Here is a 21,469-nt window from a genome sequence, read left to right as displayed (position 1 = left end):
TCTTTTTAAAAATCACCTTTGAGCTCATTTTCCTATGCAGGTTTTAGGATGACTTTACATCACTAGTTTCAGTGCCCTTGTTCATTTTATTGTGTCCATGAAGCTTCTGAGCCCCAGTGCCCCATTTGCCATGAAAACACATTGAGCAGAAAAAAGGAAGTTGGAATAGTGACGCTCTTTCCCACTTCCTCCTTCAGCTCTATGTGCTTTACAGTTCCACCGGACCTGACTTTTACCAGATCCTGTGCGCATCCTCTCTTTCTGTCTTTGGAGAGGAGAGCTGATCTGGGTTCAGAAGGGGGAGAGAAGTGACCAGAGAGTGTCCACAACACTTGTTCAAAACTCCCTATATGCTAATTGGTTTTTTTAAAAAGTTGGTGACCCCTGCCTTAAATTGACACCCTCTCTTGTGCATAGACACACATGCACACTGCCTTCCTTCCCCGTGTCAGATCTAGCTGGCGAAGCTAACTTTGTGCTCTTTGAATCCTGATTTGTGCTTGGAGACCCATGCAGTCAAGAGGCATGCATTTTCTCATTGTGGCACAGCAAGGGTAGTGTCCTTTCCCTCATCCATCTTTATTTTGAAACAAAGGGAGCATCTGATCTTCACAGCTAGGGTTGAAAACGTGCCTTACGAGGGATTCCAGGGAACTGCAAGTCCTACACTGCATGCAGATCCTGTCTCTTTATTCCTGCATGTGTCCTTCCAGCCCTCACAATAGAGACCTTGTTTTTCTTGTGAAATCCCATTTCCTTGTGAAACCTCTTAAAGCCTTGCCAAATTTTCCCAAAAAGGATGCTGCATCCAAGTGTAGATTGTGCTGTTGATATTTGTGCACATTATGTTATGCAAGTAGAATTTAAACTGATCACAGGAGGTGGTTTTTTTTTTTTTGGCAGTGCTGTGCATATATAGAATATTGCTCATAATGCCCACTAACTTACCGTTTGGATTTGGGAGGGAGGGACATGGAACAGTTCTCACCACTAGAGGGCACTATTCATATTGTAAAGATAGTCCTGGTTCTCTGACTGCCATCCTTTGACAGAGATAATTATATGGAAATAATTAATCTCCCCCATTTATTTTGCAGAAGACCCTTTAACACACTCTTAGAAGAAGGAGAGCAGTGGGGAAAGAGAAAAAGGAAGATTTAAAGAGTTTTTACAAAAATATGAGCTTAAATTGTTAGTAAAACATGGTTGATAAAAAACAGTTAGCATTTACATTTGCATTGTAAATTAAATCAAGGCACAAACTTTAGCAGCTCGAGGGTTTTTTGCAAGATGACCAATTTTTATTTATTTTCCAAATATGCAGAAATAACCTTCCATGAGCTGCCTGCACTAAATATTTATACTGTATCACAGTCTTAAGCATCCATGCTTCATTATGTTTCTGATGCAATAGTATGCCCTTGTGGCAATAAAGATGGGCTTGTCAGTAATTGCAAGTGATTACTGGATCTCCCAGAGGATGGGGCAGAAATCTTCCAAAGTTATTCTCAGGGCACACAAACTCTGGGTCGTTTATTGCTGTGTCCACCCTGTTTCTTTATAGAAATTTCCATGGAAGTTGTTCTCATTTTTCAAATGTCTGTTTTGTAGCAAGTTGTATTTAAGCACATTGGGGAGAGGCCTTGATTACGCTGATATGCAACAATTATCACTTTGCAGGGCTGACCATATCATTAGGCAGAGCAAGGCAGACTGCGTCCTGGCCTGGCCTGCATCCCTTACAGAGATTTTCACAAGAAACAAGTATTTTTCTTCAAACAGGATAGGTGAACCTCTAAGAAGAACAACTCACCCCTTGAGCGAAAGACCAAAACCAAAGTAAAACCCCAAAGATGGGCAAGATGGGCCATTTCTCTCCAGGGAGTGTCACCACCTAGCTATGGGGTGAGCTCCTGTTGCTCTGTCCCAGCTTCTGCCAACCTAGCAGTTCAAAAGCATGCCAGTGCAAGTAGATAAATAGGTACCGCTGTGGCAGGAAGGTAAATGGCATTTCCGTGTGCTCTGGCACTCGTCACGGCATCCTATTGCGCAGAAGTGCTTTAGTCATGCTGGCCACTTGTCCCAGAAAACCGTCTGTGGACAAACGCCGGCTCCCTTGGCCTGAAAGCGAGATGAGCGCAGCAACCCCATAGTCACCTTTGACTGGACTTAACTGTCCAGGGAACCTTTACCTTTTTACCTCCCTTTACATGGGATATTGCTTATGGTCAATGAAAGCCCAACCAGGGATTGATACTGGAGGAGTAGGGCCAGGAGGCTAACTTTGACACCCGAGAACACAAAAAAGCAGAAGCAAAACAAATACATATTTCATTTGAAACGGACCTTCCTGCTGAGCGTGAAGCATAGACCCTCATTTTTAAAGGGAAAAGGGAGAGAAGTCTTCTCCCAAAGTGTTGAATGCCACAAGTAATTTAACAAAAGAACAAAACAAGATGCTGTATGTTATATGCTTACAGGTAAACAGATGGGTGATTTCCTGCAAGATCTTGCGAGATCTCATCAAAGTCTTGTAAGATGTCTAGGAGAGCAAAATGTCTCTTGAGATTTGGCAGAGATCTTGCAAGCTCTTTCAGGGACCAATGCCAGCAGTGCGTCTCCAGAAGCGGCAGAGGTGACACAGATGTTGGTACAACTGCAGTGCCACTGGCAGGTGGCTAAGTGGTAGTGAGTGTCCCACTGGAGATGGTGCTGTTGTGGTGTGGCAGAGCAGGGTGGCACTTCCTGTTTTGCCTCGAGTGGCAAAATGGGACGTACCACCCCTGACCTCAGGATTCCAGAACTGACAGCTGTCAGTTCGGAGGGAAAGAAGGCAAGGACCCACAGCCCAAGTGGGGCTCGCTAGCTTGGGGAGGAGTTGTGTGATTCCTCAGGCCTGCATCCTGGCCAGGCCTGTGCCTATATATAAAAACACTTCATGGGAAAAGCAGCCTAATATCATCTCACCTGAAGCTCAGCTGGGATGACATTGGACCACGGGTGCCATTTTGTGTGAGTTGCGTGCTTGATTGGTGTGAGCCTGTTTTTCTACGGTTGGCAAATATTATGTCTCTGGAAGGTGAAACCATTCCATCTTTAATGCCCCATGGACCAAACTGCAAAATAGCCTGACTTTTCCCATAGCATGTTCCAAAATAGGTGGGCTAATTTTTTGCTGTGCTTTTATCCAATGTTGCAAGGAGAACTAGAAATGAATATATATTTTCCTTAACCTGTTATTTTGTTAATTGTGAGAAAGAGAGATCTATTTTAGGATAAAATGTTCACAATGGTCAGTGCACACTTTGAATGGTGACATGACATCTGTTTCTGCTATATATTATCACCCCGGGCTTCTAAGTTGGCATTGTTGTCTGTTTGCTAGCAACTTAAAGTCACCTATTTGTATATATATATTTGTGTGTGTGTATTTTAAAAGTGATGTGATGTGGAACTTCATGTCCTCATGACACTCTGTAAGATTTCAAAATACTACTTGTTATTTATTGTTTTGCATTTGTGGACATAACCGAAATAAACCACACAGGATAAACATTATCAGTGGCTTATAAATCTTACACAAATGGAGGCACAGTGCCTTTTAGTGGCACACCTAGATGTGCTGTCATTAGATGAGGGGTTCCCAAACTCTGACCAGTGGATGAACTTCCTTCATGTGGTCCGCACATTTCTGTAAAAAATCATTTAAAAATTATACAGCATCTAGCACAGTGCATTACCGTTGCTACAACAGGAAGAATAACTACCAAGTGGTCCTTAGCAGTTTTCAAGTGGTGCATAGGGGCAGGGAATTTGGGAGCCACTGCACTAGATTCTTCAATGTCAGCCCTAAGCTCCTTTTGACTCTTGTCTTCAAACAAGCAGCAATTATTTCATAGTGTGTTGGAAAGTTCTTGGTTTACGTTGTTAAAAGGCAGTTAGCGTTCTCAATTACCATTTGTTGGAAGATCCAGGGTGGGTAAAAGAAAGGACTTCTCCATACAGTGCATAGTTAAACTACGGAATGCTCTCTCACAGCAAGGCAGCGATGGTCACCTACCTAGACTGCTTTAAAAGAGGATTAAGCAAATTCATGGGATGAGGGTGGTGCTGTGGGTTAAACCACAGAGCCTAGGACTTGCCGATCAGAAGGTTGGCGGTTCGAATCCCCGCGACGGGGTGAGCTCCCGTCACTTGGTCCCTGCTCCTGCCAACCCAGCAGTTCAAAAGCACGTCAAAGTGCAAGTAGATAAATAGGTACCGCTCCAGCGGGAAGGTAAACGGCGTTTCGGTGCGCTGCTCTGGTTCGCCAGAAGTGGCTTAGTCATGCTGGCCACATGACCCGGAAAAACTGTGGACAAACGTCGGCTACCTCGGCCAGTAAAGCGAGATGAGCGCCGCAACTCCAGAGTCGGTCACGACTGGACCCAATGGTCAGGGGTCCCTTTACCTTTACCTTTAAGCAAATTCATGGAAGAGAGGGCTATTGGTGGCTGCAAGCCTTGATGGCTATGTTCTGTCTCCACAGTCAGCAGCAGCAATGCTTCTGAATTACCAGATCCGGGAAATCACAAGAGGAAAGAGGACTCTTGTGCTCAGGTCCAGCTTACTGGCTTCCCACAGGCACCTGGCTGGTTACTATGAGACCGGAATGCTGGTTTAGATCAGGGGTCAGCAAACTTTTTCAGCAGGGGGCCAGTCCACTGTCCCTCAGATCTTGTGGGGGGCCGGACTATATTTTGCAGGGGGGGGGATGAACGAATTCCTATGCCCCCCAAATAACCCAGAGGTGCATTTTAAATAAAAGCACACATTCTATTCATGTAAAAACACCAGGCAGGCCCCACAAATAACCCAGAGATGCATTTTAAATGTAAAAACACACTGATTCCCGGACCGTCCGCGGGCCGGATTTAGAAGGCGATTGGGCCGGATCTGGCCCCTGGGCCTTAGTTTGCCTACCCATGGTTTAGATGATTCCACTTTGGGGTGAAACAGCAGACTCTTCTTATGTTTAAATTACATTGCAAATGAATTTAGTGTGTACTGTGGTAGGAAGCTAGAGTTGTACACATGCAGTCCAAAGAACCTCACGACATACTTTATGATGGATAGGCGTTTCACAGCACAGGTGAGAGGTGGCATGGTTAAATTCTCTTTTTAAAAAACTTATTGGACTCAGAATAGTAGTGTGGCAGGGAAAAAGAGGTGCTAGAGGACCTTTTCTCCCTGCTGTGCTACCTTCCTGCATACAGGGCATCATTGTTCTTCCCTTTAAGCTTCTTGCCCTCCTGCAGAACAGTTAAGGAAGAACCAATGGTCTGTGAAACTGGAGAAATGTTTAAGGTCAAGCACAACCCATGCGCTGCTCATGCTCCCCTTGCAATGATAAGGTAAGCTCAGCATCACGCCAACGCCTGCCTGAAACACCGGAGAGCCACTGTCAGTGCAGAGACAGTACCGAGCTGGATGGGACCATTTGTCTGACTTGGTATAAGGCAACTCCCTGTGTTCCTACTTAAAGCAGCCTTTTCAGAACGATGAGGACTAGAATCCTACGTTTTAGGGGAAGGAAAATAAGTGAATAGTACAGCACTTGCTTTGCATACAAAAAGTCCCAAGTTCAATCCCCAATGGCACCTCCAGGTAGGACTGGGAGAGAGTGCCACTGCCTGAAAAGGAAAGCTGCTGCCGTTCAGTGTAGACAATACTGAGCTAGATGGCAGCTTCCTGTGTTCAAAGGACAGATTTCAGCACAGCGCAATGAGCGTGAGAGAGGGAGGATTGCCTGAGGCTCCCTGCTGAATTCCTAGGAGATTGCTCTCTCTATCGTTTGATTGCTCACTCCTTTGCTCCACCCCAGCACAGACCAGCCACCCCGGCACTGACTAATATTCCAGATACCTGCCATGGGCATATTATGTTCTAAACATAGAGTTCCTCTTGCAGCATTTCCCACCCAGTTTTCTCTGTGTCTCTTCCTGTGCTAGAAGTTCACACTCAGGGTCAAATGTCCACTGGAGCCCTCCTGCAATGGAGCACTATTTTTTTGTTTTGTTTCCAGGTGTGCAAAATGGGTGGGTCGAAAATACTGTTTCCCTCAGGTAAAGGACCACGAGAATGGAGGCCGTCTGGGTTTGCTCGAGCCTTTGGTCAAATGGCATTGCGAAGCCAATCATTTCTTTAGAGAGAGGAAGCCAGGGTGACCCAAGGAATGCCAGGGCACACTAGGAGCGGCCAGTAAAGAATGAGCCCGTACTGGCCAGGCTGGAATTCTCTGAAGCCCAGGCAAACTTGGCTGACCTGCTTCGAAACGAACGAGTTTCCCCATTATCAACAAGCTGAGGAAAATTCAACAAGGCAATGCCAGAACATAAAAAGACTGACTCAGTGGAAAGCAGCTGCTTATGTTTGCTTGCGTACGGATAATGCGGGAGTGCTGCTACTGCAACAAAAAAGTTGCAGTGCATCAACACGGTCTCTGCCAGCCTGGAAGAGGAATCTTGTAGCAGGTGTTGGTTGGTAGGGTAAGGTAGTATAGGGAAGGGGGTCTTTCCTTCCTTTCTGAGGCTTTCTGCTTCTGTGTTAACATGACAGTGCAGGGTTCAGGTTTGGGGCTGGCCAGGAACATTTTTTTTTTTGCTATATAAAAGAGAGGAAGGGCAGAGAGTGCCTCTGAGAAGTGTACTTTCCCCCTTTCCTCCCTCTTGAAATTGTCCCACAGTTTTTTAACTTCCTGGCATGCTCCTATCCAACTCTTAATTCTCCCCTTCCAGAATACTCCTACCTGGTAAGGCAAGGCTGGGGAACCTTTTTTTTTCAGACTGAGGGCCACATTCCCACCAAAACAGCCTTTGAAGGGCTACATGCGAGTGACGGTTTGGGAACAGAGGCAAAAACAGGTGGTGCAATTGATGTACATTTGAACCATAGTATAGCAAGGTAGTTTCTGCACACACTCAAACACCCCTCTGCAGCCTCCATTCAGACAAGCAAGCGGTCAGAGTTCCAAGGACACTTTCAAGCCAGGGAAAAACACTCCAGGGAGTGAGGGGTTTGGCTTGGGGAGGGTTCTAGGGTTCAAATATGGACCCTTTAAACTCTATGGTTCTATGTAGGCACAGGAGGATCTGTCAATCTCTGTTTCTGATTTTTCCAATGTGAAATTCTGGACTCCACATTGCTACATCAGTTTACAATTTGTTCTTAAAAAGAAAAACATCATGAAAACTTGTCAGCGTTTTTGTGTGGTTTTCTCCTACCGCACATGCATTTGTATGCTATTTTGCAAAAAGCAATCTTTTAATTATTTTGTTCCCACCAATGTACACATTTTGACACACACTTAACCAATGCACTTTTGTACACATTACTTGGCTGGAGAACTGAACCGCAAAATCTGGAGAAGCGCAAGTTTCAAAAAATAGTTGGGTTTTGGTTTGCGTATTGTTTTGCAAACAGTTTTAAATGCAAACTGCACCAATTTTCTCCCCCTTTCCTAAGTCCAGGGCAAGCATTTTGCACATTCTCTGAGGCATTCAGTCCACACCGCACCGTATGTCTATAGCAGGATCATACTGCTTTTAACAGTCATGGGAATGGTAGATGTGAGAGGGGAATGGAGGGGCTCCTAGTAGTTCTCAGTACCCTTCACAAACTACAGCTCCCAGCCATAGAAGCTATGGCTGCTTTAACCTGGCCTTTGGCTGATTAACATTCTATGCTCTTTTAAATGTGCTTGTGGGAGAGGCGTTCTTGGTTTGTTCTTGTTCTAGTTTTATTATGCATGTGTTCTCATTTTCTATTTTTATGTTGTGAACTGCCCTGTGATTTTCGGATGAAGGGCGGTATACTACTATTACTATCACTACTACTACTACTATTAAATAATGTGGTATCATAATGCTTTAAATGCATGGTGTGAATGTGGACTTATTCTCATCTTTCAGGGAGAGACCTTGGCATGGGAGGCAGTGGCGTAGCATGGGGGGTGCAGGGGGGGCCGGCCGCACCGGGCGCAACATCTGGGGGTTAGGGTTAGGGGGTGCAAATCCATGGGTTAGGGGGTGCAAATTACTTGCCTTGCCCCGGGTGCTGACAACCCACGCTACGCCACTGATGGGAGGAGCAGGGTTTGGGGCTGGCTCAGATTAGGTGTGCTCCTTGTTGTCCTGTTTTTATAGATGCTGCCTTTTTGGTAAGTAAATAAGGAGCAGCCAAGGTGCCCATTCTGAGTTCTCATTCTCCCTCACACACAAGGCCAGAGGGTGTGGGTTATCTCCCTTGAGATAACATCAGGTCCAGCAGGTTTTGAAAGTTTTATAACCAGGGAGTTGTCTTTGCAAGAAAGCATGAAGAATCGCACACACCACACACCACCGGAAGCTGGACATGGGAAGCAGGACTGACCCCGCTATTAGGATTGGATGATTCTGATGAAAATGGATCTGGAAATTGCCAGTGTTTGCTTTCTCATCTCAGGACCAGAATGGAAACCAATCCAGTGAATGCTATTGGTATTTGCTGCAGCTGTTGCTTTTAGTTCACAAACGATACGTAATTGATGACCTCCCCTTCTTTTGCATTGCGTTTCCTTTGAGTTGAAATGAATGAAGCTGAATGACGTGATGGCAATGTAGTTACATAATTAATTATGTAAAGTGTCGCCACAGTGGAAAGTGGGATGAATAGTTGCTGGCAGGAGATGAACTGCAGCAGAAGGGAAATGGTTCTGCGTGTGATGAATTCAGAGCTACAATTTCCAGAGTTCCCTGGGAAGAGGGATTGAGGGAGTCTCCTAACAACTCTCTGCACCCTTAACACTTTACAGTTCCCAGAATTCTTTAAGGGAAGCCATGACAGGAAATGTGGTATAATAAAGCTTTAAATGTATGGCGTGGATGTGGCCTGTGGCAATAGTCTGACTTTGTATATATCACCTTCATATGTGGTGCTAACCACAAATAGTTGCCGCTTTTGGCTAGCTCGCAGCTCCCCTGCCTTCTGTAACAAGTGAAATACGTAGGCAAAACTTTGAGAACACACATTAAAGTGATCTGATAAGCTTGTTTCAACAGCTGTGGGGCAGGCCCTACCACTAGGCATAATGAGGCAGCCGCCTCAGGCAGCTGTTCTTGGGTATCATGAAAGGGCATCAAGTTGACTGTTATTTACAGTTGTGTCCCATGCTAGTCCTACTCAGAGTAGACCCAGTGAAGTTAATGGGCATGGTCAACTTTGGTTCTTTAATATCAGTGGGTCTACTTTGAGCAGAACTTAGCTGCATGTAAGGCTTTGTTCATTTTTTATTTTTTTTTTTGCATTCTTACTGCCAAAGGGAGAATGCGCCTTTAGCAATATAAACAGTATACTGAACAATTTCCACCAGGATTGTGGAGGGTTTCTGAAGCTGAACGTGACCAAAGTGGCAGCGGTTCTACATAATCTGAGCAAATGACGGAGGCAGGGTCAACGCCCAGCCCAGTTCTGGCCCTTTCCGAAGGTTTGCTGGAAAGCTGACACTTGTCACACCCTGTCCCCTCCGACATCCCACGCCCTCGAGGGATAAGATCAGGACAGGCTGGCAAAGACCTGTTCTTTTACATTATTCATCTCAGGGATACCTGTCTCCTCTGGAAGGTGGGCTTTGCTACATACAGGTAGGCGAAGATTCAGTCTGCTTGCAGCCTTTCCTGAAATATTTCACTTTCACCTCATTCCCACTTCGATTTCTTTGTCTGTTTCTCCTCTGCTTCTCCCCCCCGTCCCACAATCTTTGATTTCTTACTTTGTAAGTTCCTTGGGGGCAGAGATCTGTTTGTTGAGATTCTGTAAAGCATGACATACACCGATGGCACGTTATAAAATAATAACAATTGTTACTATGGTTTTGAAGGATGGAAATAATAGTAGCAAACCCAAATAGGGTTGAAAATGTGCACTGGTTGGACACCATCTAATTAACTATTGAGGGTTCCAGACCCGCTTTGCCTTTGACTTCCTTATACTAGATTAATTTATTTTTTCATTGTTTCATCGTTCAGAGGCCCTTCTGTTCTTTCTCAATCTATACACTGTAGTTCTAGTTCAGCAAGAAGTCGGTGACCGCACTGTAGAGCATTCTAAAACTTTGACACAGGATGAAAAAGAAATGCATTAATCTGTATGCAGATCAAAATGCTTATTTATTTATTTATTTATTAGCATTTATAAACTGCTCAGAATTAAAAATCTCTATGTGATATGCAAAAAATAAAACATCAAAACCAGAAAGGAAGTATCATAAAAAGCGATACATAGAAACTTGGGAAGTTTCCTTATACTGAATCAAACTGTTGGGATTCATATAACTCAGTATTCTCCCCACTGACTGGCAGTGGCTATCCAGGAATTGAGCAGGGGTCTCTCTGAACCCTGAAGACTCCCTGGAAAAGACCCTGATGTTGAGAAAGATGGAGGGCACAAGGAGAAGGGGATGACAGGGGACGAGATGGTTGGACAGTGTTCTTGAAGCTACCGACATGAGTCTGACCAAACTGCGGGAGGCAGTGGAAGACAGGTGTGCCTGGTGTGCTCTGGTCCATGGGGTCACGAAGAGTCAGACACGACTAAATGGATAAACGACAACAACTCTCTGAACCCTACCCAGGGATGCCGGGGATTGTACCTGGGGTCTTCTGTAGGCTCTCCCCCTTGTCTGACTCTTTGTGGTCTTTGTGAAGTCTGAGAGGCATCTGACCGGCAGTCATTGAAGGTGGCATGCTAGGCAAGATTGATGTGGGTCTGATCCACTGTTCCTTGCTGCAAAATTTAAGTTACTTTAGTGCTATTCGTCTTGCCATCGGCTAAGCAGAAATTTTACGTAATTAATTCTAGAATTATTGATGTTAATTATGTTGTTCCATGCCATTGATGTTAATTATGTTGTTCCATGCCATTCATTTCAATGCAAAGGAAACACAATGCAAACAGGAGGGGGAAGTAATCAAATATGTATCATTTGTGCACCAAAAGCAATAGGAGGGAATACTCATATCTACAGGTTTGATTTTCATTTGGTCATGAAACTAATAAGCAATGCTCCCTGCGGTTTTCACTCCTGTTTCTGTTTCCATTGGGATTTTTTTGACATTTCTGCCTTTATCCCCTTCAAACTCTGTAACTTAATTTGAAAATTATAGAGTTGTTTCAATACCCTTTAATGCTGATGTGTCAGTGGTGATCAGCACACGATCACACATGATCACTAGATGACCCTTTAGCTCCCTTCCAACTCGACATTTCTATGATTTTATGGTCCCTCTTTTCCAGTTTCTAGCCGGGACTCGTCATGGTGTTGGTGTGTCGCAATTCATTCCTGCTGGCAGCATTTGGCCTTTACCTCGGTGAGTCACTGTTGCTCCCCCAATATATCTCCCACTTCCCATACCTTCTCTTCAGAGAGCGTCAACCTACTTCTAGTAAAAGGAAGTCAACCTAACAAAGTTATGAAATACTCTTGCACCTGGACTCATCTCCCTTGCCAGTGCATTTCCGAACACAATTAAAAGTGTTGGTGCTGACCTTTAAAGCCCTAAACGGCCTCAGCCCAGTGTACCTGAAGGAGTGTCTCCACCCCCATCGTTCTGCCCGGACACTGAGGTCCAGCTCGGAGGGCCTTCTGGCGGTTCCCTCCCTGCAAGAAGTGAAGTTACAGGGAACCAGGCAGAGGACCTACTCAGTAGTGGCGCCCACCCTGTGGAACACCCTCCCACCAGATATTAAAGAAATAAACAACTACCTGACATTTAGAAGACATCTGAAGGCAGCCCTGTTTAGGGAAGCTTTCAATATTTGATGAATCATTGTATTTAATATTCTGCTGGAAGCCGCCCAGAATGGCTGAGGAAACCCAGCCAGATTGGTATAAATTGGTATAAATAATAAATTATAATATTATTATAATTGCCAATTCCCTGCAAGAGATTTCAGACCAATGCAAACAATACTGAGCTAGATGGACCCTTGGTGTGACTCTGTATCAGGTAGCTTCCTGTGTTCCTATGTCTTAAAGGAAGGGCTGTGGCTCAGTTGGTAGAACACCTGCTTCACACGTGGAAGGTGGTGGGTTCAGTCCTCAGCATCTCCAGCCCAAAGGATCTCAGTGTAGGGCCTCTGCCTAAGAAGAACCTCAAAACCTGCTATCAAAATACAATGCTGAACCAAATGGCCTGACCATATAAAGGGGCTTCATGTATCCCTAGGTGTTTTCACTAATGGCGCCTCTCTCTCCTCCCCCCTCTCTTTTACAGGGCTCTTGCTACATATGGTGGAAACTGCATCTGTAAGTCCCTTACACTCCCTTCTGACATCACCCAGGAGCTTCTCTAACCTGGTCTCTGGGGACTGCTGTTATCAGGGCTTGCTTCACAAAGGAAGCCAGCAGCTAAGCAAAACTTCATTCCCACCCATTGGTTGTAAATTAAAATGTCTGTCTGGTATTTTTCTTCCTCTGTGATGGGGCCTCTCCCTGAATTGCATATTTTAAATTGCGTGCACATCGCCCTCTGAATTTTTCTAAGGACGGAATGGCAAGGATTGCTTGGGCTGGATGATGCTTCAGCACTAAGGAATCCTGGTGGGGGCTTGCACGATGGTGACCTTCTGGAGAAAATGGGGTGTCAACCATATTTCAGCAGGAGGTGACGCAGCAAAACAGCCTTCCCTGACCTGGTGCCTTCCAGATATTTTGGACTACAACCCCCATGAGTCTCAGCTAGTGAGCTGGAGGGCAGCACATGAGCGAAGGCTCCTCTAAACCCTTGACCAGAAGGAGGGCAGGGCTTGAGCAGAATGAGCAACCACTGGGAAGAAACAGCCGTGCTAACTGTGGCTTATGGGAGCTGTAGTTGAGGACAGCTGCTGTGGAGAAAGGATTCTTAAAACTTTTTGAAGCCGTGCTCCCATTTAAAAAATAAAATAAAATAGAACAATCATGTTCCCTTCCCAACAGCTGAGGGGGAATATATATACATACATACATATATATATATATATAGCCTTGTGTATTAAAACATTTGTTAATTTTGCAGTCATAAAGACTAGACACTTTAAAAAGGGAGGATTCTTTATTCTGTACTACAGGCACACAAGGAGATTGTGAATTCAGGGAATGGTACATGTTCGCATGGTCACCAATAGCAACATATTAAATTAGGAATTAATATACTATTATTATAATAATGCCTCTTTTTCTTTTCCTCTAGTGCCCTGCTGCTAAGATTAATGGTATGTGAAACTTACAGCATCTCATATACAGCATCAAAGGAGAGTCATTTTGGGGAACTGTAGAAGAAACTTGGCTAAACTTCTTTTTCTTTTCTTTTTGCAACAGCTTCAGAAGTCTGTGGAGACATGGAGAGGTATTTCTAAAGTGCGAGCAGCCCAAACCCGTTATTTTTAAGATACAAAAATTTTAAAAAGAACCGGGGGGGATGGGGACAGGAGGTCTTGGTGGACACCAAGGGAGGTGCCTATGAGGGCCAGGTTTGGGACCCTAGATTCAGAACAATCTTCCTACGTTTGCATCTGTCACATATAAAATTACAACTGCAAATCTTGTTTCCTCTTAGGAACATAACATAGGAAGCTGCCTTGGTCTCTCTGCCTCAGTATTGGCCACACAGACTGGCAGTGGCTCTCCAGGGTTTCAGATGGATGCAAAGCAATGCTCTGTATCTATGCCCCCCCCCACCCCCATCTTTTTTTTGCAGGGGGCAATGCATAATAACTGGAATTGCTGGATGAGGTAGATGTATAGCTGGGAAACCAAGCTGAAGTCAGTTCCAAAATGGAAGGCTGGCAAGGAAGATGGGTTGGGTTAGGCTTCTGGTTAGTCGAGGTCAAGAGATGGGCAGTAAAAGAGTGATGTGTGTGTGTATGTGGAATTTTCATGTGCTTCAGAAAATAGTGGGCTGGGCATAGAATTCTAGAGTTGGAAGGGAGCTCTAGTGAAAGCCCCTGCAATACTGGAATCGCAGCTAATAGCTCATCACAGCTACTAATCAGACAGCAGAAAATTGATCTAAGAAGACCCATAAATAGTGAGAAACCGGGAGGAGAAAGAGGGACCTCCTTGGAAAATATGACTCTACTTTCTTTGGATGGGGGAATTCCAGAGCTGTAGATGGAATCTGGATCAGGCACACCCTTGTGTACAGCAGGCTATAGAAACTGGCTCACCCTAATCCACCACTGGAATTTAGGCAGCCTCCTTTGAATTGTTACCTTTTCAGCCTATGTGCATTTCTCCCCCCCCCACCTTTGTTTGTTCACAGGATGGATGTCAAAACATCACCAAACCTCACCCATATTGTATGCGACAATGTAAGTGGTTTACATCCCCGTGCTACATTTTCAGGGCCAAATAAAGATCTGCTCATGTTCAGGGGAGCCAGAATGAACGCTGGGAGTGGTACTCAATTCACACCACTGTTGTGTTTGTGGCAAGCCCACTAGGAGTAGGTGGTGTGCAAGGCAAAACAACAACAACACCCTCCCTCCAAAATACGCACACACATACAGATTGGTAGAAGCCAAACTGGGCTTTACCTAGCAGGCTGGAAGGAATACTAAGAACATGAGAACAGCCTGCTGGTTCAGGCCAATGGCCCATCTAGTCCAGCATCCTGTTCTCACAGGGGCCAACTAGAAACCTCGATGGGAAGCCCACAAGCAGGTTTCAAGCTCTTTCCCCTCCTGTGCTCTCCTCCAACTGGAGTTCAAAAGGATTGCTGCCTCCAACTTTGGAGGCAAACCATAGCCATTATGGCTAGAAGCCACTGATAACTCTCTCCTCCATGACTTTTGTCTACTCCTACTGCCTCCTGTGGCAGCGAGTTCCATAGCTTAACTTCCATCAGAGGAAATGGCTGGAATCCAAAATCCCCAATTGGTTGGGCTGGTGGGGGTTTGGATGAGGCAGAGCCGTCCTTCCACCCAGCCCTGCCCTTGTTCTGCTAGTCCCTCTGCGGGGGTGTGGGGGTGGGAGCAGGGCTCTGTTCCTTTTAATGAATAGGCCTCCACTGTCTTCCTGTACACAAGAGGCAATATAACAAAGGTTCCCCCATTTCTCTCCTCAGCTCCAGAACCTGACTGAAGTGAACAGCACTTTCATCGTTGGCGCCTTGGAACTTGTGCTAAGGAAGAAGAGTGATGTTTCATTAGATATAGTCAGGGTGCTCTTCAGTGAAGTGGATAGGGAGGAGCTGGAGAAAGCACTGGAGACATTTGATCGCAAGGTATATATAAAAAATTTGCTAATCCTGTTGGGAGCCTCCCAGATGGGTGGGGTATAAATAATAAATGATGATCCCCGCCGGGACCACATAACACCGGTTCTGAGAGATCTGCGTTGGCTCCCAGTACGTTTCCGAGCACAATTCAAAGTGCTGGTGCTGACCCTTAAAGCCCTAAATGGCCTAGGTCCTGTATACCTGAAGTAGCATCTCCCACCCCCATCGTTCAGACGGGACACTGAGATCCAGCACCGAGGGCCTTCTGGTGGTTCCCTCATTGCGAGAAGCCAAGTTACTGGGATCCAGGCAGAGGGCCTTCTCAGTAGTGGCGCCCGCCCTGTGGAATACCCTCCCATCAGATGTCAAAGAGATAAATAACTACCTGACGTTCAGAAGATATCTTAAGGCAGCCCTGTTCAGGGAAGTTTTTAATATTTAATGCTGTACTGTTTTTAACACTGATTGGGAGCTGCCCAGAGTGGCTGGGGAAACTCAGCCAGATGGGCGGGGTATAAATAATAAATGATGATGATGATGATGATGATGATGACGACTCCACTCCCTGCCTTTTTTTCTCCACTTCTTCGTGAGCTCCGGTTTCCCAGCTAGAAACTCCCCAAGTCATATTTTTGCTTTCCAGATCATGAACTCTTCCCTGATCTCTCAAAAATGGAAAACTATCATACTGAGGGCTCTGTGGGATGAGAAGCTGAGAAACGAGGATCGTTTCAATGAGACAGCCTTTGTGACAGCCTGGTTCCAGAAGAGGCTTCGGCTTTTCATCTCGGCCATCTCTGTCGACATGCTCCAATGCCTTCACAATGAGACAATGGGATGCGAACAGTACCAGGCAATGTATGGGTTGTGTTCATGTTGCTGTGACTATGACCAAGAGTCTCTCTGCCCTACCTTTTCATTGCTCAATGTCCTTCAATTCCACCAGGGGTTAAAAATGTCTGCCTGCACCGCAGCTAAAAGGGAAGGTCTAACCGCATTTCCCCAACTAGGGATGCCAGCAAATCCCATCAAAAACAGAATGGAAGCAGACCCCCCCCCTAGTTTGCTTGTTCATTGGAGGTTATGAACAGAAATCACAAGCTCAAGTATGAGCAGTTGTAGCTATTATCAGGTTTTTCAGGCTGGAAAGGACTGCTATTTTCTGCATTTCTTTTTACTCTGCCCTTCAATTGAAATTAATTACATGATTATACATTTTATTATGTTAGTTTTAGCATAGTGGAAACCAAGCTGAACAATGTTGGTTTTAGCAGAACCCGAATGGTAGTGGAATGGAAACAGCTCTGACTGTGATGGAGATAGGATGGAATGGAAATTACTGCTTCCTTTACATCCATACTTCCAGCGCTCAAAACTGCAATCACTTGAAAATGTGATTTCTCCAACCCTGAGTGCAATGTACTCTCCCACCCTGAATCCATAGCCTCATCCTTTGTGGAAGGGGAGCCTGACATGCATATAGAATCATGAACTAAGACTAATCTTTTTCATTCTCTTCTCTTTTGCCCACCAATCCATCCACCATCTGCCCAACAATATACTGTACTTTTTCTTCCCAGCGTTAAAGGTCTCAATGCACAGTTTACCAAGATGAGTTCTCAGCTCCAAGAGGAAGTCTTTGAGTCTTTCCAGCTTCCTTACCTGAAAGGGATGAATTCTAACGGTAAGGGGCAATTCTGCCTGTTTCTGGCAATTCAGGGACCCAATCTGACCACTCTTAAATGTTTTGCAATTACTCTGTGAATTTCAGTTCCCTCAGCTTCTCATGTTTTTACAGTTTTAAATTCAATTCTCCACATTTTTCAGTAAATTGAGATTTATTTAGTTTTTTAAAAAACCCTTCTTGGGAAAATTCACCACCATTTTAGTGTGAATTATCCCAAAACACATTTTTACATGTACTTCTGACTCGCATAAATATTTTGCAAGCACCTTTCCGTAATATGATGCATTTTTGTATGCTATCTTCACTAATATATTCATTTTTATGCGTACTTCCCTGTAATATATGCATGTTTGTAAACATTTTGTTGGAGATCTGTGTTGCAAAATTTGGATAAGAGCAAATTTCAAAGGACAGCTATGTTTTAGAAAATTAAAATTTGATAGATCTGCTTTCAGATGTGAACTGAATTGAATTTTTCTTCCACCCCTAACTCCTATTCAGTTTTTTAAAGCTTAATCAGTGGCCCATGCCTGGGCGGCAAACATACTATAACAGGGACTGGGAACCTGCAGGTCTCCCAATGCTGTTAGACTACAACTCCCATAATTCTTGACCATTACTCATGCTGGCTGGGGCTGATGGGAGTTGGGTTCCAACAACAGCTGGAGTGACACATGTTTCGCTGCCCCTGTTCTATAAGGTTGTCTAACAGCCCAGTAATCCAGGGCTTGAATTTATATACTGTAGAGCCAAAACACATGTGGTTCCTACCCATTTGATTTGGGGAAAAGCAAAATTGACACAAAATCACAGGGCTGAAAGAGGCGAATGTCACTGGTCAACCTCTGTTTCAATCCAAAATCAAACAGTAGCCCCTGTTCAAGATCATGTTTCCCATCATCCTCAACCCACATGGCTGTGGTAGCTGGAGCTGATGGAAACTTTAGTCAAAAACATCTAGAGGGCATCAGGTTGGCAAAGGCCAGCCCGAGGAGAGTGCAGAGATGACCCCTCTTGACACTTAACTTGCAGAGCTTCAGGAATTGAATTTGAACTGCAGGTATGGACTTGCTCATTTTTTTTGTCAGCTAGCCATCATTCTATCATTAAAAAATGTTTATGAGCACAAGACAGCTGTTAATGTGCTGCCAGAGCTTCCTGAGGCTGCTAGGCAGAAGCATGCATGTTTGGTGTGGGTGTTTGTATATATGAACTGCATGTGGTTTTGTATGAATGTGTCAGTATTTGACAATGATGGTTGGTTAAGAGTGTGGTCTTTGAGGTCTCTGGTGATGAGTAGGTGCTATAGGCCATCTGCAACTTGAGCCCCCATCCCAATCTGAAAAATGGGTGTTAATAATACTGCTCTGCCTTACAGGGTTGTTGCAAGGCTTGCTATGTGCAAAACATAGGAAGAAACATCAGAACATAGGAAGCTGCCTTATTCTGAGTCAGACCATTGGTTCATTTAGCTTAGTCTTGTCTACAGTGATGGGCAGTGGTTCTCCAAGGTTTGAGGGCAGGGGTCTCTCCCAGCCCTACCTAGAGATGCCAGGGTTTGAACTTGGGAACAGGAAAGGCGGACGCACTGCGTGGCCAAGCTGATGCTTTGCCCCATTGAAATGCTCTGCATCAGTGCTAATTATTAATATTACTGTAAAGCTTCAGCTTCATTGCTAAAAAATAGCATTTGAATATCAGTTGTGAAATTGTTGTGACAAATGTTTCTGATTGTTTTGTACTGAAGTTCTCACCCTGGGCCAGATGCTGTAGATAGTTCAGGTCCACATATGCAAATAAGGGATCGAAAGCGACGTTCAGTGATTGGATAGTTACAGAAAATGGTTACTGTTGCATTCTAGTGGAGCTCTATATAAGCAGGCTGGATGAACCCTTCAGTTCAGTTCTGTTCTGGCCTGTGAATAAACAAGAGCTGTTTGAAGAATCGCTGTGTCGTCTGATATGTTCACCTACTGTAAAGCTTCAGCTTCCTTGCTAAAAAATAGCATTTGAATATCAGCTGTTAAATTGTTGTGACAAATGTTTCTGATAATGGTTTTTCTTTTTTTGGGGGGAGGGGGCATACAGTTCTCCAAGTTATGAAATTTAAAAGATTTCACTGTTTTTATCTGCTTCTCTCTTTCCCTGCCCCTTCTGTCCTTTGGATTCTTAGACTCTTCTCTCCGCTGTTTTTCTGCAAACTCCAGCTTCTCCGTCTTCTTAGAAGAGATGTTTCAGAGCTTTGCCAGCCTCCTGACTCTGAGAGATCTGCAGACCCTCATTCCCACGTCGGACCTCCAAAAGGTGCTTTTGCTGCTGAAGTTCCGTCAAAACGTTTATGGAAGGATGATGCATTTATTCATTCATTACGATGGTTTATTATTTCACATTATAAGCTAAGGGAGTCGAGGGCAGCTCATGATTATCAAAATAACATAAAAGCAGTTTTAAAACAACACTGTAGCATGATGCAGAAAGGAGCTGAAAACAGCAGTGTAAATACTTCATACAACTATCGATCAAAAGCCATGATAGCTATTTAAATAAAAAGCCTTTACATGTTCCCTGAATGCAGGAAAGGAGGGATATTGCTTATTTTGCCTTGGAAAGGCATTTCATAGTCAGGATGCCAGCACCACGAATGAGATGTGTGTGTGTTTGTGTGTAGAAACCATCCTACTGTAAGAAGCTGAATTTAACTTTTGTTGCTCCACCCACTTTTGCCTTTGGACCCACCCACCATGGGCACATGGCCCTCAGAAGGTTGCCCAGAAGGGAATGCGGCCCTTAGGATGATAAAGTTTCCCTTCCCCTCCACATTGTTTGGTCTGTACAGCTTGTGGCTCCCCAAGGCTCATGAGCCAAAACCACTGTTTAAATAGCACCAAATGAAAGATTTACTCTGAAGGTCTGCATAAATGTTTTTGTAGCCTGCTCAACTGCAGCACAGAATCATTGTACAAATAATGAATTTTTGTATAATAACCAGCCTCTTTTTAAATTGCATTTTTATAACCCAAGCCTATTGTTCTTTCAAATTATAATGCTGTTTTTTTATGCTCTTGTTTTCAGATTGTGAACACAGTCTCTCCAGATGCTCTGGCTGACTTACTTGCCAGAGAGGGATTTCTCAATGACAAGCCTTTCTTGACTGCTGTGTTACGGAACTATAAGCAGAATGGAGCCTTTATTGATAAATTTAACGAGAAAAATGTTACTGTAAGTGGGGAAAAATGACAGAAATAGTTTCTTTTCTTTTCTTTTTTAAATCCACACTGAAGAAAGGAGGAGATATAGCAGGTGTGGAGAACCTTTGCCCCTCCAGATGTTGCTGAACCCCAACTCTCATCATGCCTGCCCTTTGTACAATCATGCTTGGGCTGATGGGAGTTGTAGTTCATCAACATCTGGAGGGCCAAAGATTCCCCACACCTGGGATATAGCAACATACAGGAAAAATGCAACACTCATATTTTAAAACTGATTGGACATAATGTTTTTACCTTTACGTAGGATAAGAACACCCAAGAAGGGATGTGGGTGGCGCTGTGGGTTAAACCACAGAGCCTAGGACTTGCCGATCAGAAGGTTGGCAGTCCAAATCCCCGTGACGGGGTGAGCTCCCGTTGCTCAGTCCCTGCTCCTGCCCACCTAGCAGTTCGAAAGCACGTCACAGTGCAAGTAGGTAAATAGGTACCGCTCCAGCAGGAAGGTAAATGGCATTTCCGTGTGCTGCTCTGGTTCGCCAGAAGTGGCTTAGTCTTTCTGGCCACATGACCCGGAAGCTGTACGCCGGCTCCCTCGGCCAATAAAGCGAGATGAGCGCCGCAATCCCAGAGTCGGCCACGACTGGACCTAATGGTCAGGAGTCCCTTTACCTTTAAGAACACCCAAAAACTTTACTCCTTCTGCTTATGGAGATAGAAAGGAAGAGGAGGGTTGTGCTCAGGTGGTGCAGAGGAGTGTTGGGAAATGGGATTTCCTCTGAGAGAGGTCAAATATGGATCTGAGCAGCAGAAGATGTTGGGGGCTTGCAAAAGGTATTCCTGGTTTTAAGGTGGGCTCTTGGGCCTCCTGGATGCTGGTTTCCAGCAGGACCACTGTAAGATAGGATGCTGGACCAGATGGGTCATTGGCCTCTTTTGATGTTCTTATGATTCTGAGCCTGACATTTGCCATTCAATGGCACCTCTCAGGTTGGCGCCGTTGCCATTATAAGAGAACAAGGGAGGTCTTCATGGTGAGTTCTGGGTTCTCTTTTTCTAGAAAATAACACTGCATATAAGTTTCAACCACACTATTGTACAAGCTTTGGACAAGCTCTGAAGCTCATGAAATCAAGCTAATGCCAAAATGTGAGACTGGGGTTACATTGGAACGGAATGTACTCTTCTCATTCAGGTGGATTTTGAAAGTTCACCCTCCTGTATGTCCTACCTCTCACTTTCTAGCAGATCCAGGCTTTGCATCACCTGATTTCTAACGCTCACAAATTATTTTTGTGACCTTC

At 44.7% G+C, this 21,469-nt stretch overlaps 1 protein-coding gene across 1 annotated transcript in view; it reads left to right on the top strand.

Moving 5' to 3' along the window:
• The first annotated feature begins 9,578 nt into the window (after positions 1 to 9,578).
• Positions 9,579 to 21,469, top strand: part of LOC309356187 (uncharacterized protein) — a 33,917-nt gene continuing 22,026 nt past the window's right edge. Inside the window, exons 1-11 of the mRNA XM_081887366.1 lie at positions 9,579 to 9,659; positions 11,311 to 11,384; positions 12,291 to 12,322; positions 13,245 to 13,266; positions 13,373 to 13,400; positions 14,316 to 14,364; positions 15,120 to 15,278; positions 15,916 to 16,130; positions 16,853 to 16,956; positions 19,133 to 19,263; positions 20,032 to 20,178. Coding sequence (XP_081743492.1) covers positions 11,330 to 11,384; positions 12,291 to 12,322; positions 13,245 to 13,266; positions 13,373 to 13,400; positions 14,316 to 14,364; positions 15,120 to 15,278; positions 15,916 to 16,130; positions 16,853 to 16,956; positions 19,133 to 19,263; positions 20,032 to 20,178 — 942 coding nt within the window. The 5' untranslated portion in view covers positions 9,579 to 9,659; positions 11,311 to 11,329. The remainder of the gene's footprint in view (positions 9,660 to 11,310; positions 11,385 to 12,290; positions 12,323 to 13,244; positions 13,267 to 13,372; positions 13,401 to 14,315; positions 14,365 to 15,119; positions 15,279 to 15,915; positions 16,131 to 16,852; positions 16,957 to 19,132; positions 19,264 to 20,031; positions 20,179 to 21,469) is intronic.

Source organism: Podarcis melisellensis, assembly GCF_964234715.1.
Source record: "Podarcis melisellensis genome assembly, chromosome: 14".
Taxonomy (NCBI): domain Eukaryota; kingdom Metazoa; phylum Chordata; class Lepidosauria; order Squamata; family Lacertidae; genus Podarcis; species Podarcis melisellensis.
This window is presented reverse-complemented; position numbering and strand designations above follow the sequence as displayed.